We start from the raw sequence: 15,298 nt of genomic DNA on the forward strand, positions 1-15,298 counted from the left end.
AGGAGTCTATGTTCAGCACCATTAAGTCAGTTAAAAATATTTCTTGAGCACTCACCCTGCTGACAGGTGTCTGCTAGACTCCAGGAGAGAAATACGGAGGTAACTAAGATACGTTTCCTATTTTTCCAAAGCCACAAACTGGCCAAGTTCATTTAACTTAATCCCTATTCACAGAGAATTTAAAAGCGTGAGACTGTAAAGGAAAAAAAAAAGATCACAGAAGAAGGAGAATTGATGGCGAGGAGAAGGAATCCAGAGATCTGGACGACTGACAGCATGCAGAACACAAGGAGCTGCAGGTAAGACTGGTGCGAGAGCCCCGCTCAGGGAACTGCTGGCCGGGGCACAGCCTCCAGCCAGCAGGATGGGAAACGGTGACCCGGGGTCTCGCGCCCCGTGCTAAACTCTGTTCTGTTGTAAAGGAGCAAAACAAACGCTTCCAGAAGGAAGAACTAGTTTTCTAAAAGCATATCAAACGTCCAATAATAATACAGCCCTCTAGAGCAGACAAAACAAAGTCTGTCGGCATTGGAAGTCACATGGATTTAAAAACTTACTCAGCCCTAAAGATATAAAACCATTTTAGTCTAAATAGAATCTTAAGACAGTCTTTAGTATCTCACTTAGCTGTGATCTTTCTGTTCTGGCGGATCCGGGCAACAATGTCATGGGACTCGCTCACACATTTTTTTCAAAATGAGTTGAACGACACGCCATCCAAAGAAAGCAGACTTTAATGATGTCGAGGTCTGTGCGCAGGACGGACATTTGACCCAGGGGCTCATTCTCTGCCAGGGGTGTGGCCCGTGCCTCTGATGGCAGCATGAAGGACAGACTGGGTGGCCCACAAATGAGGTGGATGCTCTCCAGCAATCAGTGGCCACGGGAGGTCAATAAACCAAAGAAGGAAGGAGACGGGGGGCCGGCAGCACGTCTGGCGAGCATCATGGGAGTCACCGTGGAAGCTCTGACAACAGGTAAAGGAGGCAGCAACTAAGGCTGGGGATGCCTGCCCCCGGCGACCTACAGCTCACATAAGCCCCCGATGGCGGGCGCTGATGGGACGCCCATTTCACAGATGGGGCAACTGCAGCCCAGCGAGACTAAACATGCCCACAGGCACCCTTTCTCCTCTCTGGCCTTCCTCGCCCTCAAGCTGCATAGCCACAAAAAGCCATGGCATTTATCCTCCATTTTCTGCATCTGCCTTGCAAATAAACGCCAACAACCAACAGTACTTGAATGCAAACACCCACAAGTAACGACTCGTCCCCTTCCCGAGGAGGGGGACAGCATGGAAATAAATGAAGCCATCATTCTTTATTGCCTGTGGGCAGGGATCTCGGCTCGGTTTGGAAGACTAGTTGCCAGATAGACAATTCTTATTTTATGTACTTTTATGCATTTATAAAGCTCATTGCCGCTTGGCCGTATGCCATAAACCCCAAAGGGACCCTGGTAATTTAAAAAGAAGATAAATTTTTGAAATGGAACCTGTATGGTCGTTCAGAAAATGGGGACAAGGAGAGAAATAAAACTGGAGTCAACAAGAACGGATAGGCTGGTGCACGAAGCCAAGTCTACAGACAGGTATTTCAGGGCGAAGAAGAAAAAGCGATCCTTCAGACGAGACCCACAGCCGCAGCTGCAGTGGGGCGAACCCGACCTAAAGATGTGCTTTATTCGCCCCACACGATGGTTTGCAAATATCCGAGCAAACACTCAAAAACTACAAGTCTCCATCTAAAACCCAAATTTCTGCTTCTCTGGAGAAACTCGCTCGTCCTCGGCCCCACTTGGGATCAGCTGGCGGAGCTGCTAGAGTCCTCTTCCGCTAGATGGTCACTGACTCTTGAACTGCCCCCGTCTCCACCCCTCCCTCCACCTCCCTCCCCTTCCTCTTCGCTCATTTACATGATCTGCCAGGCCCCGCAGGTCTTAGAGTTGGCAGCTCCCACCCACACACTCAGTATACTCAAGGCAGAGACCAAACTACTGCTTTTCCCAACATTAGCTATTTACAGTCACTTGGGGTCACTCTGTGAAGCCAAGTCCCAAAGGCTGGCTCACTGGCGAGACTGCTCTCCTGAAACCCGCAGGCCCCCACATTGTTGACGCTTCTCTCACTGAGCGGTGGAGAGCGCCCTCTCTAGAATCTGGGCTCCCTGGGGCAGAAGTGATGGGTCAGTGTCCAGGCCCTGCCTGAGGAAACTGGCAGTTTCCACTGTCTCTTGGGACGTTGGCTCCTAGAACTGAGTCACCATGACGTGAGGAAGCACAAACCACCTCGCGGAGAAGCCCCCTTAGGGACGCTGCGCCCAGCACCGACCCTCTAAGTGAGTGAGCTATTCTGAAAGTGGCTCCTGCAGCCCTAACTGCACCCCGCTGTGACACTGCTGGAACCGAGATGAGCATCCTCACGAAGCCCAGGCTGAATTTCTGACTCATAAACAAAATCAGTGATTGCTGTTGCCGCGTGCTTTGGGGGCATGGCTCTTCACGCAGCATGGGGCAAACAGAACACCAAGGGCTCTCACAGAGGACCAGTGGGAGCTGGGAAGACGCGCTTCCCTTGACAGTGGTCCGCGCGGTCTCGTCTCACCTGGCCGATGAGCCTTTGGAACCGCCATGTTCATCACTCGTCCTGCATCCTGAGGTTTGGGGGGAGATGCAGTGAACCTGCAGATCCCCGACTCTGAAGGGGTGCTGGAGGTCAGGCTGTCTGTGTACTCGTTTGTCCCTGCCGTCAACTGCTCGGAGGATGTGTCTGATATGAAGCACTCCGTGATGGTGAACTTGGCGTGCCGCAGCTGTTCCTCCATCTTGGCGTGCTCGTAGGCCCTGGCCAGCTCCTCGTACGTGGAGGAGGCACTTTCTGTGGAGACCATGCTGCTTCGCGCCCGATCTGTGCGGGCGGCGGTGGGGGGAGAGAAAACAAGGCAGGGGGTTTGTCAGCCCAGGTCTGCACTGACTAGTGGCTCTCTGGGGCTTGAGGGCGCTCTGTCCCGGGTCACTGTGTGACCCTGCAGGAGTCCTGGGTCTTTGTCTGAGGACTGCCTTTGTCACCGTGAGGCAAGCTTCTTGAGACTCAGCAAAGTGGCCTCAGGGTGTCAACTGAATCCCTGGAGTCAGATGTCCCCAGCCTGGGACACGCCCTGGGATCAGGAAGACACTCCCCTGGCAAAGTTCTGCTTCTAGATAAGACAACGGGGAGCTAGCCTAAATGAACTGCATTGTCCCCCTCCCTGCTCTGTCTCGCGAGTCCACCCGGACCCCAGAGCATCCTTCATCGGCGGAGAGGGCGTGAGCTCTGCGCTCAGCTGCTCAGGCCTCCGTGTGGCGGGAAGACGCAGTGATGGTCAGACGTGAAGCCATGAGCTGCAGGGAAACTGGCCCCTGGGCAGAAGTCCCCAGACCCCGGCTCCTCCTTTGTGTCTGCCACCATTTCTGGGGCCCAGAAAACCGCCAGGCAGACAAATCTCTGCCTTTTAAGCTCACTAAAAAGTTCTCAAGTCACCTCTGTGGAACTCTGAGCTTCTTGTAACAGAAGTAACTGGCATAAAAATAAACGTACGTGGTGACACCCCACCTCTGGAAGACTATTTTTGAAGTATATCCTCCAGAACAGAAGAAAACGAGTATTCAAGCTCCCTGCAGCTATTAAGTTGAGATACAATTTCTTTTCAAAATTTAAAGTTTGGTTGGGGAGGGAGGGTCACCCAGTGCTACACTCGGGTTGTCTTCTCTCCGCAGTGAAATCTGGCTGGTGGCTGGCAGAGACGAGGTGACTTACTTTGTCATCAGCCCCTGTTTAATAGTCAAATGGCTCAGCCACATTCCCTAGAGAGGGGGCCGTGACCTTGTCATGTAACTTCAAGTGCAGCGTCTTCATTCTGGAGGTGGCAGCGGGGCAGACGCCCTCAGGGTATAATCAGAATGACTGTAACCATGTGGGAGAACATTTAGACATTTCTGTGTTTCTCTCAGCAGGGCAGGAACTAAAAGGGGGGAGAGCACATGGGTCTGAGATTCGGGACGCCTGCAGAATAGATTCCCTTGGTTCTGTCTGCAGAATTCACCAGGCCCTGGACATCACCACTGCTGTACAGTGGCATTGGTAACTGTTAAGCACCTAACAATTTGAAAGTGGCCTTGAAAGGGAATAGGTGGGGCCCTGAGGCCCAGGGTGGGCCTTGCTCATACCAGGAGAGGAGGAGGCATGCAGACCCTACCTGTGTCTTGTGAGGGGCTGACGCTGTAACTGTCACTCTCCTTGTCCATCGACCCCGCGGCCCTGGGCGTCGGCAGCCTCCAGTCAGTGGTGAGGGTGTGTGTCGACACGGTGGGGTGGGGTCTGTTGAGGGTCCACTGGCTGGCGTACCGGTTTCTCGCCGTGGGCCCAGCCTTTGCGTTCCTCCTAGTGGTGGGATCTGGAAGGAACCAGAACAGGGTCTGTCTTTGTCTCTAGGCAGGTGGTGAGCCATGATCAAGGTGCTGAGTGGGGTGCTCCCAGCCCAGCCCTGTGACCCATCCAGCAGGTGGCTTCCTCCAGGAAGCCCTCCATGACTGCCCCTTTCCCTTATGGTCTGCCTGAAACATTCATGTGATACCTAAACACTTAACCCAGCCCTGTAGGGAAAGAATGTTCCATTTGGACTCAGGAGTTACAGATTTGAGTCTTGCTCTTGGCTTTGAATAGTTTCATGACCCCCTCATATCACTTCCTGAGACTCACCACCTTCTGTCCAAGGAGGGAGTTTGGCCAAATACGCTCTAAGGTGGTTTCCCTTCTATGGTTTTGCCTTGAATGGGTTGAACTGTGTCCCCTAGATGAGATGCGCACATCCTATCCCCAGTACCTCAGACTGTCATCTCACTTGTAAATAGGGTCACTGCTGATGTAATTAGTTCAGATGAGGTCAGACTGGGGTCAGGTGGGCCCTGGAGCCAGCATGCCTGGTGTCCTCACAAGACAAGGAGACAGACTGGGAAGGAGGGAGCCGTGGGGTGATGGAGGCAGAGGCTGGAGTGCGGCAGCTGCAGGCCGAGGCACCTGCAAGACTGCGGGCCACTGCCACAGACTAGGAAGAGGCAGAGATGGGTCCGCCCCTGCAGGTTTCGGAGGGGGCATGGCCCTGTTGACGCTTTGACTTTGGACTTCTGGCTAGCAGAACTGTGCAAAAACAAATTTCTGTTCTTTTAAGCCACCCAGTTTGTAGGATTTTGCTATAGCAGCTACAGGAAAGTAAGCAGGTGTCTCCTGAATGTATTGTCTTGTATTTACTCATTGCCTTTTATTCAGCAACTAAATTGCAAGTTCCTGGAGCAGGAGTAAGAGAGATCTCTAATCTCTCTGCATATGGTAGCATCTCTTCAATGGACTTGTCCGAACTTGGACAAAGACTTGGGTTATTCAGTGTGGAGAGCAAAGGGTTAATGCGTATCTGGCTCTCACAGGTCTACCATCTTCAGAAACACACAGGTTTCTGGAAACAGAGGCGGGAGCCAGATGGGTTTCATGGTCTCTAAACCTGGAACCAGAAACAACAGGTCAATGGGGTGGATTGGGTTCTTAGCTCAACTCCTTGCTGAGCTAAGAAAAAAGATGTTCCAACAGCACAGAATGTTGGACACTGGAGTGGACGATCTTGCCTTTTCTGGAACTCTGTAGAGAAGGGGAGAGGCTCAGTTACCTGGAATGATTTTTCTGGGGATCCAGCCCAAAGGCCACATAAGGTCCTAGATACTTCTTTTCCACTTTGGAATTTGCTGCTTTTCAGAGGAATTTTATGTAACAATATTTCAATATGATTGGGCCACTTCTGAACACAGCAGCCTCTACTGACTGCTAACTAATAATGGAATTTCAAAAGAACAAAACCGAGAGGGCCAGCCCGTAGCCTTATTACCCGGACTCAGTTATGTGTGTTTATGAGCCTGAAAGTCTCTCCGGGGACGGGGGCAAGGGTTACATCCTTGGATCATCCCGCAGAGCCTGCTGCAACCCCTGGCAGAGAGCCCCCTGGGTGAACAGCTCAGGGCCACTCACAGATGAGGCAATGGAAGCTCAGAGAGGAGAAACGACACAGCTGTTAAGTGATAAAAATGGAGCTCAGGACTCCACCTGTCGGTTCAGAGATTACCCATTGCTTGGCTGTAAGCATCCTCACCCCTGGCATTTAAGTGTCCTAGTACAGGGTCTGCAGACCCTCATTCGTTTATAATTCCACGTTGGGTCATGGGAGGCAGACGCTTGAACATCATGGAATGACTTTCTTTTTAAATGGAGGATTTTCCTTTTTGCAAGTTTCTAGTTATTGGACTTTGAACCTAATCCATCATTCCACAATCCTGGAGAGAGGCATTCACATGGCAGCCAAATCAATATATTTTAAGATTTCCTGGGTCATCAAAATGCACCGCCTTCGTGCATAATTCTCCGGGGCATTGATTTTTAAGACATAATTCATCTGTTACTTGCAAAATTCCACGGAAGACTTTATTGGAAGACTTTTTTTTTGCCTTGATTAGAATGTAAATGAGTTATGCTAGAACACCAAGCTCTCTGGACAGCAAGGTATGAATGATAATTGGGTTTCTCTGCTGCAATGCTGGGCGAGAGCTCCTCAAAGAGATAGAAAAACATTCGCCTGGGTGGAGGCTAAGTGCCCTCCAGGCGCTGCCGCCGGTAAGTGGAGCTTAAACAGGGGAGCTTGTTATTTACATGCTAATGAATCTTTTCCAGAAAACCACCCAGTCCCTTACGTAAGTTTTGAGGGTTCTCATTTTTATTCTTCTTTAAGCTTCTTATAACTACAGCTGTGAATCAGGTTTGCTCCTGGCATGGATGCTTGTGAAAGAGGGGGTCAAACTGATAGTCCCACTTCAGGGACACAATTTCCTCAAACTCCCCAAACCCTCAGGACTGCGTTCCTCCTGCCGCGCTCGCCGACCAGTGGTGGGGCCGCGGCTTTCACGCTGATGGCCCTTTCCCGCCGAGATCACCCTGTTTGGAAAGTTTCATGATCAAGTTGCAAGTTTCAGCCTCTACTCAGGCCAGAAACCTTCTCATTAATTTTGTTCATGACCCCTGTTTTTCCTCGATGAGGACAGTTTTACCAGCGGCCTGATAACACTGGGAATGGAGGCCATGGTATTACCTGCCGTTCGTTCTGCTCTAAGCAAGCATCGTAGGGGCAAAGCTGTCTCAGTGGGTAGAATATTTGAGGAGTTGACACATTTTTTTTTTAATAATCAGATTTTTTGGGAGCTGTTTTGTACCTAAACTGAACTTTTCTGAGACAGCTCAAATAAAACTGTTACTTGGACGGCATCGGCGGCTTCCTTTTTGGACCTTACAGGTAAATCCATTAATCAAATAAATGCTGGGGTTTACTACCCCCGCGTGGGAAGTATTATTTGGGTCCTCAGCATTCTAATATAAATAAAATTTAGTGATGAGGCATCATGCTTGCTAAACAGCCAACGAACAGAGGGTGAGCGATATAAATAACTCTTGGCCTTTCAGCCCTGGGTCTGAACCTGAATGAAGCTTCTGCTCATTGAATCAAATTATTTTAATTATCCTGAACTTGGGATAAGAGAGGATTTTGTGGATAATAAGGTTATAAAACATGCCACGTGTACTGTGACGATGGTATTAATCTGCTTTTAGTCTCTGCTGTTGCTTTTCATGTCTTACAGATGCCGAGCCCGCGGATTTGCATGATGAATTACCAGTTGTCTCGCAGAGAAGATGAAGCCGGCAGGCCTGAACATCCCTATTATTTAATGAGCAAGTATTCATCAAGGGCTTATTGTACACCAGACTGTCTTCACCCCATCAGGTATTTTCCTGCAGTATGTCTGGTACCATCCGAGGGGACAGAATATGCATTGTTTTAAAAGTTTCAACAAAAAAGATTTAATCCATGTCGTCAGCTTTTCTTATTTAATATGTATGTTAAGTCTATTATGTTCCTAGATGTCCTTTAAGAAGCGTCAGCTCCGTTTAGAGGCAGCTCGGAGGGGCTGAGAGCAGGGCTTGGGAGTGAGCTGAGTTTGATTCGGTTTCACTACTCGCTGGCTGTGACCTCATCGATGTGCCCACTGCCTTCATCTCTGAGACTGGGGTGAGGACATCACCCACCACCAGTGCTGCTGGGAGGCAGACATGGGTGAGGCTGGCGGGCTGGGGGCCTGCAGACGTGGGGGGGCACAGTCAGTCTGGGGCTTCGCCCAGGATTCCTGAGTGACAGGCACTTGACAAGGGACGGAACACTTCCTGTTTAATGGGAAGATGGTGATGGGAGATTTGGTAGGTTGATCAGGAAGGCCAGAAACTCAACTTGGAGAGTTAGACGGAAAGATACTCATTAAAACCCACAAAACTAGATACTAAAGGACACCTGCGATGCAGAAAGGTGTTAACTAGGAGAGCTGGTGAGGATGGAAGCCATGTCCTGCTCACTCTCCAGTCCAGCCCTGTGTAAACCAGGGGTGCTTGGTAAATGCTCTTTGCACGAATGTACGAATGATGAGTGAATGGATGACTTCCAGGCAAATATGACAAAACAAACCTGGGTCAAATCTAATACTGACCGCTTCACATGTCTTGTACTCTTGCATAATTTGTAAGTAAAAAAGTGGATTCAATTTCTCCAAAACAATGATATCACTTTCTGCAAAGTGTCCTGGGAGGAGACTGAGTACATATGAAAAGACACACGTCTAACTGGGTAAGGAGATACAGACACCCAGGTGGTCAGACATCTCAGGAAACAGAGAGCAAAGGGGAAGAAAGGGATTGCCCAACTCCTATTGAAAATACTAAATATCCTTTCTCTTCCATCCCCTTTGAGACAGGAGGGAAGGGGGCAGGGAAAAACCTTTAAAAGAATGACACAGCCGTTGAGGACACGACCAAAACCGGATAGAACCTACCCGGCCCATGACGGCGGAAGATTCCACTTCCATTGGACCTTGAGCTCATTGTAATAATTAGCTGCTAAACGACACTCCTCCAGGCACCCTGACAGCTCCTGGGCGGACCGATGAAAGGCCAAAAAGTGGGCAGGGCCCCACTTCCGGAAACCCTTGCCCCTTCCCCAAGACAGCTGGAATACTCCCCCACCTGTTAGCCTGTGACATCCCCCAGAGCATGGAAACTAGGCACCCTGACCCCGGGACTGCCCGCCCTTCCGAGACGGACCACGTTCTGCCCACGGAGTGTGTATTTCTCTAAATAGACGTGGCCTTCACTTTACTGTGGCTCGCGCTCGAATTCTTTCCTGCTCAAAGCCAAGGACCCTCTAGGTCAGGGCACATCCCAGGGGCTCGCCTGAGACCTGGGACATGACTATCCTCTCACGCCTCGTTTCCCTGTAACATTTTGCTCTTACTTCAGAAGCTGATGTCAGGCAGTACTTAAATGTATTTACTGAATGTCCACTGTGTGTTGGACCCTGTGGCAGGAGCTGGGGACACTGGCGTGAGTAGAACCCCAGCTTCCGAGTGCGCCCTAACCCACAGGAGGGACGAGAAGTGGCTAGAGCCAAGGACACAGCCGAGGCGGGAGCTCCCACAGGCTGAAGGAGAGGAGCAGCACATCACTGTTACTTCTCCCATCCTCGTGCTTAGAATTTTTGCCACTCTTTGGCAAAGTAATGAAATGCTTAGAAACATAACTTCTATGATGCAATCATTCCAGTGTGCAAACAACATATTTTAAGTGCTCTCCTTAAAAATAAAAAATCTTAATAATAAAAAGTTAATTTATTCGCTCTGGTTTGGAGCCCAAGTGTCTGTACTTTAAAAAGCTTCCCGGGTTGTTCTGATGCGCTGTTGGCACCGAGAACCACCAGTATATACAGAGGAAAATATAAGACCAGAGGAAAAAATCTCCTACAATAACCACATATTAGAACAGAAGAATGTCTTCTGTAGCTGAGGAAACAGACCACACACGGATCTCTGCAAATGCACCAGATCGCAGTCAGAGGGACCTGTTCCAGGGGACAGAGGTCAACACCTGGGCACAGGTGACAAGCTCTGGGGCACCAGAAGCAAGTAGCGGACTGGGCTTCCAAAAGCTCGGGGCTTCAGCCTCTGGGATAACCTGCTGGGGGCGAGACACGCACCGTTTCTGCTTCCAAATAAAAAACGCAGTGCTCTTAGACCCTCACAATGCGGTTTTCGGGGAATAGCTGATGAACAAATGATCCCAGAGATCTTTTCCTAACGGACGAAGTTCTGCAGATGTTAAATGAATAACTATTTTTTTTTGGAACTAGAGACTGAAGCACGAATTTGAGTAGATTCGCCTTGTGTTTGTAAACATTATTTCAGTTCATCACAATGACAGCAGCACCATTCTACGGCTGCAGCTGTTTCCATGCGATGTGACCGTCGCAAGCCCCCGGCGAGCGCCCCGACCTGCTCACATGGAATGGAAACGTGCGACTTCCGCCTGCGAGGTCCAGGGCGAGGTCCAGGGCGAGGTCCAGGGCGAGGTCCAGGGCGAGGTCCAGGGCGAGGTCCAGGGCGAGGTCCTACCAGCCAGGGCGGCCGGTCTCTGGCCCATCCTCACCCCCTGCCCCCTCGATCCCTGCACTCTCATCCCACTGCTGTCCCCAGAATGCCTTAGGTCTCCCTCGCAATCCTGCTGCCTGGCAGGCCGGCTCCCGCCGGTGACGCAGGCCGTGGCTCACACCTTCTCCGCCGTGCAGGTCCTCCCGGAGCCTCAGACTGAAGCAGCGCCGCCCACGGGCCCCCCGCCCCGCGGACTCTCCGTCACACCAGTCTGTTCTATTTTTCCCTAGTACATACTGATAACCGATAAATGCTTCCGTTTCTTATTTAAGGCTTGGCTTCCTCCACTGAGATGCACTGAATGTCTCTCTGCGCCTTGTGAGGTACCCCCATCGACTGAGCACCGGAGCCACATGGAAAGTCATTCCTTAATAAACACTTCTGAGTTTGAATGAAGGAATTCTTAACGCGCCCCAAGCACGCTCACACCCCGGGAGCCATGAGAGAGACACCTCCACGCCCCTTCCGTTGGCCTCGGGCCTGCCACACACCGCCCCCTGGTCTGCCTGTGGCTCGGACGCCGGTCTCTGCAGGTTTTCTGAACGGCCGTCACGTCGGCCTTCCCTGTGCTCTGGGGCCGACGGCGCGGCCGGAAGGCTCCCCGGGCTGGGGCGTCACGGCTTCCTCTCTGGCCTTTACACTTATGACCAGCCTCTGTGCGTTTCTCCGCTCACTCAGCGGGGACAGGGACGTGGAAAGGCACTTCCTTTCACATGGCGGGAAGGACTGATGTGACGGGAGCCCGGCAAGCTGGAGGGCTCCCACGTGGCAGCCCTGAAGGGGGACAGACATGGCTCCTGGGGTTCTGCGTGACACACATCTAACCCCCGGGGAAGTGTTTCTCAGCGAGGGGTCCAGGCCACCAGCACAGAATCACCCAGGGTGCTGTTACAGTGCAGATTCCCGGCCCCTACTCTAGACCAAGAGGATCAGACTCTGGGGGTGGAGGCCTGGAATGAGTGTTTTAAACACGCACCGGGGTAATTCCGCTGCACACAGAAGACTGGGAGCCACTACCTGGGGCTTCTGTCCTGTTTTCTCTGCCTCTGTTTTCTTCTCCTGCTAATGTCTCCATTAACTTCCACTCTGATTGGGACAAAGGAAGGCTGAGGTCAAGGATCCATCCATCCAAGTCCCCTGGGGTCTCGAATCTTTCCCTGGCTTTACGGCAGTAAGTGGCTCAGAAACCCGGCAGCGCAGCGTCCTGAAGCAGCCAGAAGCAGCCCAGGCAGCTCGGGATGGAAAAGACAGCTGCCGGAGAATGCCAGGGACCTCGGAGCAGTGTTTAAGAGCAAGGCTCTCGGTCCTACACGCCTCTTCGCAAGCAAATCCTCACTGACACCACATTCACGTCTTCAGAATGGACTCATGTCACCAAAGAAGGGAGGAGGTGAGGTTACACAGAGGGGAGGACTGAGAGACGCCTTCAGAGAGCTCTTGAAAACAGTTTTCAAATGAATTTCAATGACTGCAGAACTGTTTTCCTACAGAGCGTGGTGGTATTCAGGAATCAACCCATTTGTTGCATAAACCTCAGTGCACTTTACAAATGCTTCCTAAGTCAGACATCGTAAAGAACAGCCTTCAATGGTATAATATTTACTTTTCTAATTGTAGTGCTCTAAGCATGTAAATTTTTGCGAAGAGAGTGATTAATGACTTAAAAGCTAGACATCAAAGCTTCCCAAAAGATAATCATCAGGACCTCGATTTCTCAGTCTTTAAGGAGATTTAGGAACAATTTCAATGATGAAGGAACAAGAATATCTAATTAATAACTCTAGATATGTATTAGGGGGTTTAATTTCATGGCAGTAATTAATTTCCATATAACATGGATGCAAATATTAATAACCAAACCAAACATAATCCCAGATTAGCCAGAAGTGTATTTTTCTCAAACAGTGGTTCTGGAGAAAAAGCATGAGCTTGGAGGACAGTCAGACCGCAGCTGAATCCTGGTTTTACGATGTAGTATGTGTACAGCTTTGGGCTGTTTCCCCAACTTCTCTGAGATTCAGTTCTCCCATCCATAAAACAGGGGCTCTCATATCCACTGTGCAAGCAGGTGGCTTGCGGGGCTGTTGCAAAGATAACAGACATGGCCTCACCCTTCTGTCCCAATCCTGGCACAGAACAGATACCCACTAACGCTAACTCCTCTTCTCCCGTGCAGTCGAAATAAAAACTAGCGACAACGTGACCTGAAATTGCTAACACTTTCAGAATAAACCAATGCCAAGAGTTACTGGCTTTACCTGACACAATTTTACCAACAGCAAAGATCAGCAATCAAAGCTCAACGTCCCAGCAACGACATTACCATCCCTACTCGTTTCTTAGGCGCAGGGCTGAGAAGCTCCCCCGCCTGGTACTGGGCAGGCACGCGGCGTTAACGCACGCTCAGCACGGACAACACTCACACGGGTTAAGTGATGCTTGACTACTCACTGGTTCCCGGCCGAGCGTCCGAAACGTCCACCAAGGGCCCGGTGGCCTGCGACACCGATTGGTAGTGGACCGTGTGCGTCACCGTCAGGGACTTCTGTTTAGCTGCCTCTCCAAAGTCAGCATCCGTCAACAGGACCGTGGAGCGATCATCTACAGAACAGCGGGAACCCAGGAAGCCAGACACCGTTACCCACTGCTCAGGGACTCCCGGCCTCTCTCTCCTGGGGCTTGCGTTATTGTTAATAACAACGATGAAACAACAGAACAGTCAAGCACTGTATTAGAATTACTCGGGAATGCTAAAATAGACGATCACCCTCAGGGCTTGGCTTTGGAGCATGAATGAAAGAGAACGACCACAGCAGGGTCCCTCCTCTCTCCTGGGACTCAGTTTCTCCTCATCAAGCAAACATTGACTTGGGGAGCCTGCTGGGCGGCAGTCCATTTAAAAGAGTTTGGGATTTATGTGTTTGTCAAGAGCTCGCCTGAGACACCAACTGCCATGTCACCACCACCTGGGGACGGGGCTGCCATTTAAAATAAGCTCTGTTTGCAGTCCTAGAAAAATTGCCCGGCGGTGGTCTATCCCGGGGTCACCTCTCATTCTGACCCTGGCAGGTGTCTGAGACGGGAGGTGGGGGAGGAGCAGACAGACCTGTCTTCAGGGCATCTTGACTCCCGGACTGTAACGGCTCTGCAGTGTGTTACTTTTCTCCCCTCGTCTCCTGAGCTTTAACAATGCTAGAACACCCTTTAACAGACTTCTCAAAATGACTCCCTGGTCAGATTCCCCAGGTCCCATCGGCATAGGCACTTGAAGGCAGGGAGCTGGAGCCTGTGTGCAGGTGATGCGGAGGACTTTGGTGCTTGGAGAAGGAGAGGTCGGTTGGGCTTTGTGTCATTATTGGATCGTCTCAAGATTTTCCCTACTTTGTTATGATACTTTTCACACTTACTTAGGAGCTTTTTGACTCCAACAGAAAGTGGGTTAGATTGTACAAATTTTTCATACATTTTGAGGCACTGCAGCCTGGGATGATGCTCTTGTGAGTTTACCAGTCAGCCGGGACCACGCTGCAGCCTGCCCTGACATGCGACGGTGATGGGAAAGTCATAAACAACACAGCTAGACTTCTGTGCCCAAAAAAGGCCCTGAACAGAATGAACCTTACAAAATCCAATTACTCAGGGCTCTGGCAGGAAAGGAAAACCTCTTGAAGTTAGAATAAAATTTCTTGGCAGAGAAAAAGAGGCAGCCCTGCCAGGAAGTCTGCAGGAACTCCGCGCGTGGTGCAGCCCAGGCTGGTACTGCAGCGTGGGGAGCCAGGGCTCGGCCCGGGGGTCCTGGCCTGCAGCCCTCCCCCACCGCCCGCAGATGGTGGCCTTCCCACTGAGACAGGCCCTTACGATTGGACCTGGTGTCAGAGGCCCGACACCCACGCCTGTTCTTCATCCAGAACACCATGCTGCGGCTTCTGCCGCGCAGCCCAGCCAGGAGCGCCCAGGGCACCTGTGGGGCTGGGCTTCCAATTTTAATGGGTCATTTCAAGCGCTGTCACTTTGTGAAGTTAACCGTTCATTCTGGCTAGAAAATTGATGGCATTTTCCTATTGGATTCTTGTAGGCAGAGCCCAGAGCGCTTTAAAGCATCCAGTTTCTACTTCCCCAATAATTAGAAAATGCCATCGACCAAGCTGTCAGCAGCACTGGGAGGTCAACGACTCTTGGTGATGGATGATCCTGCAAGGAATGGGCTGCATCCCTGGCCAGGGGTCGTCACTGTGTACAGAAGTGACGGGCGGGCCTCTCTGGCGTGCTTTCAGTGGTGACTGGCTTTTGGGAGGTGATGCACTGCTCCCCAGATCTGCCTAGCCATCTGTTTTTTTCTTTTCTTTTTATTGAAGCATAGTCAGTTTACAGTGCGGTGTCCATTTCTGGTGCATAGCATCGTGTTTCAGCCACACATATACACACACCTATTTGTTTCCATATTCTGTTTCATTACAGGTTTCTACAAGATACTGAATAGAGTTCCCTGTGCTCTACAGTGGAAACTTGTTTATCTATTTTATATATAGTAGTTAGTATCTGCAAATCTCGAATTCCCAATGAATCCCTTCCCACCTCCTTTCCCCCGGTAACCATGAGTGTGTTTCCTATGCCTAAGTCTGTTTCTGTTTTGTAAATAAGTTCATTTGTGTCATTTTTCAAAGACTCCACATATAAGTGATCTCATGTGGTATTTTCCTTTCTCTTT

General features: G+C 50.6%; 1 protein-coding gene across 1 annotated transcript in view; it reads right to left on the reverse strand.

Annotated features, from left to right (window-relative positions):
• The window catches only part of DSCAM (DS cell adhesion molecule), a 667,301-nt gene that overhangs the window by 12,981 nt on the left and 639,022 nt on the right, over positions 1-15,298 (reverse strand). Inside the window, exons 31-33 of the mRNA XM_031684569.2 lie at positions 13,042-13,191; positions 4,233-4,430; positions 2,603-2,905 (exon numbers count right to left, since the gene is read on the reverse strand). Of these exons, the coding sequence (XP_031540429.2) occupies positions 2,603-2,905; positions 4,233-4,430; positions 13,042-13,191 (651 nt within the window). The remainder of the gene's footprint in view (positions 1-2,602; positions 2,906-4,232; positions 4,431-13,041; positions 13,192-15,298) is intronic.

The sequence above is a fragment of the Vicugna pacos genome, chromosome 1 (assembly GCF_048564905.1).
Source record: "Vicugna pacos chromosome 1, VicPac4, whole genome shotgun sequence".
Lineage (NCBI taxonomy): Eukaryota > Metazoa > Chordata > Mammalia > Artiodactyla > Camelidae > Vicugna > Vicugna pacos.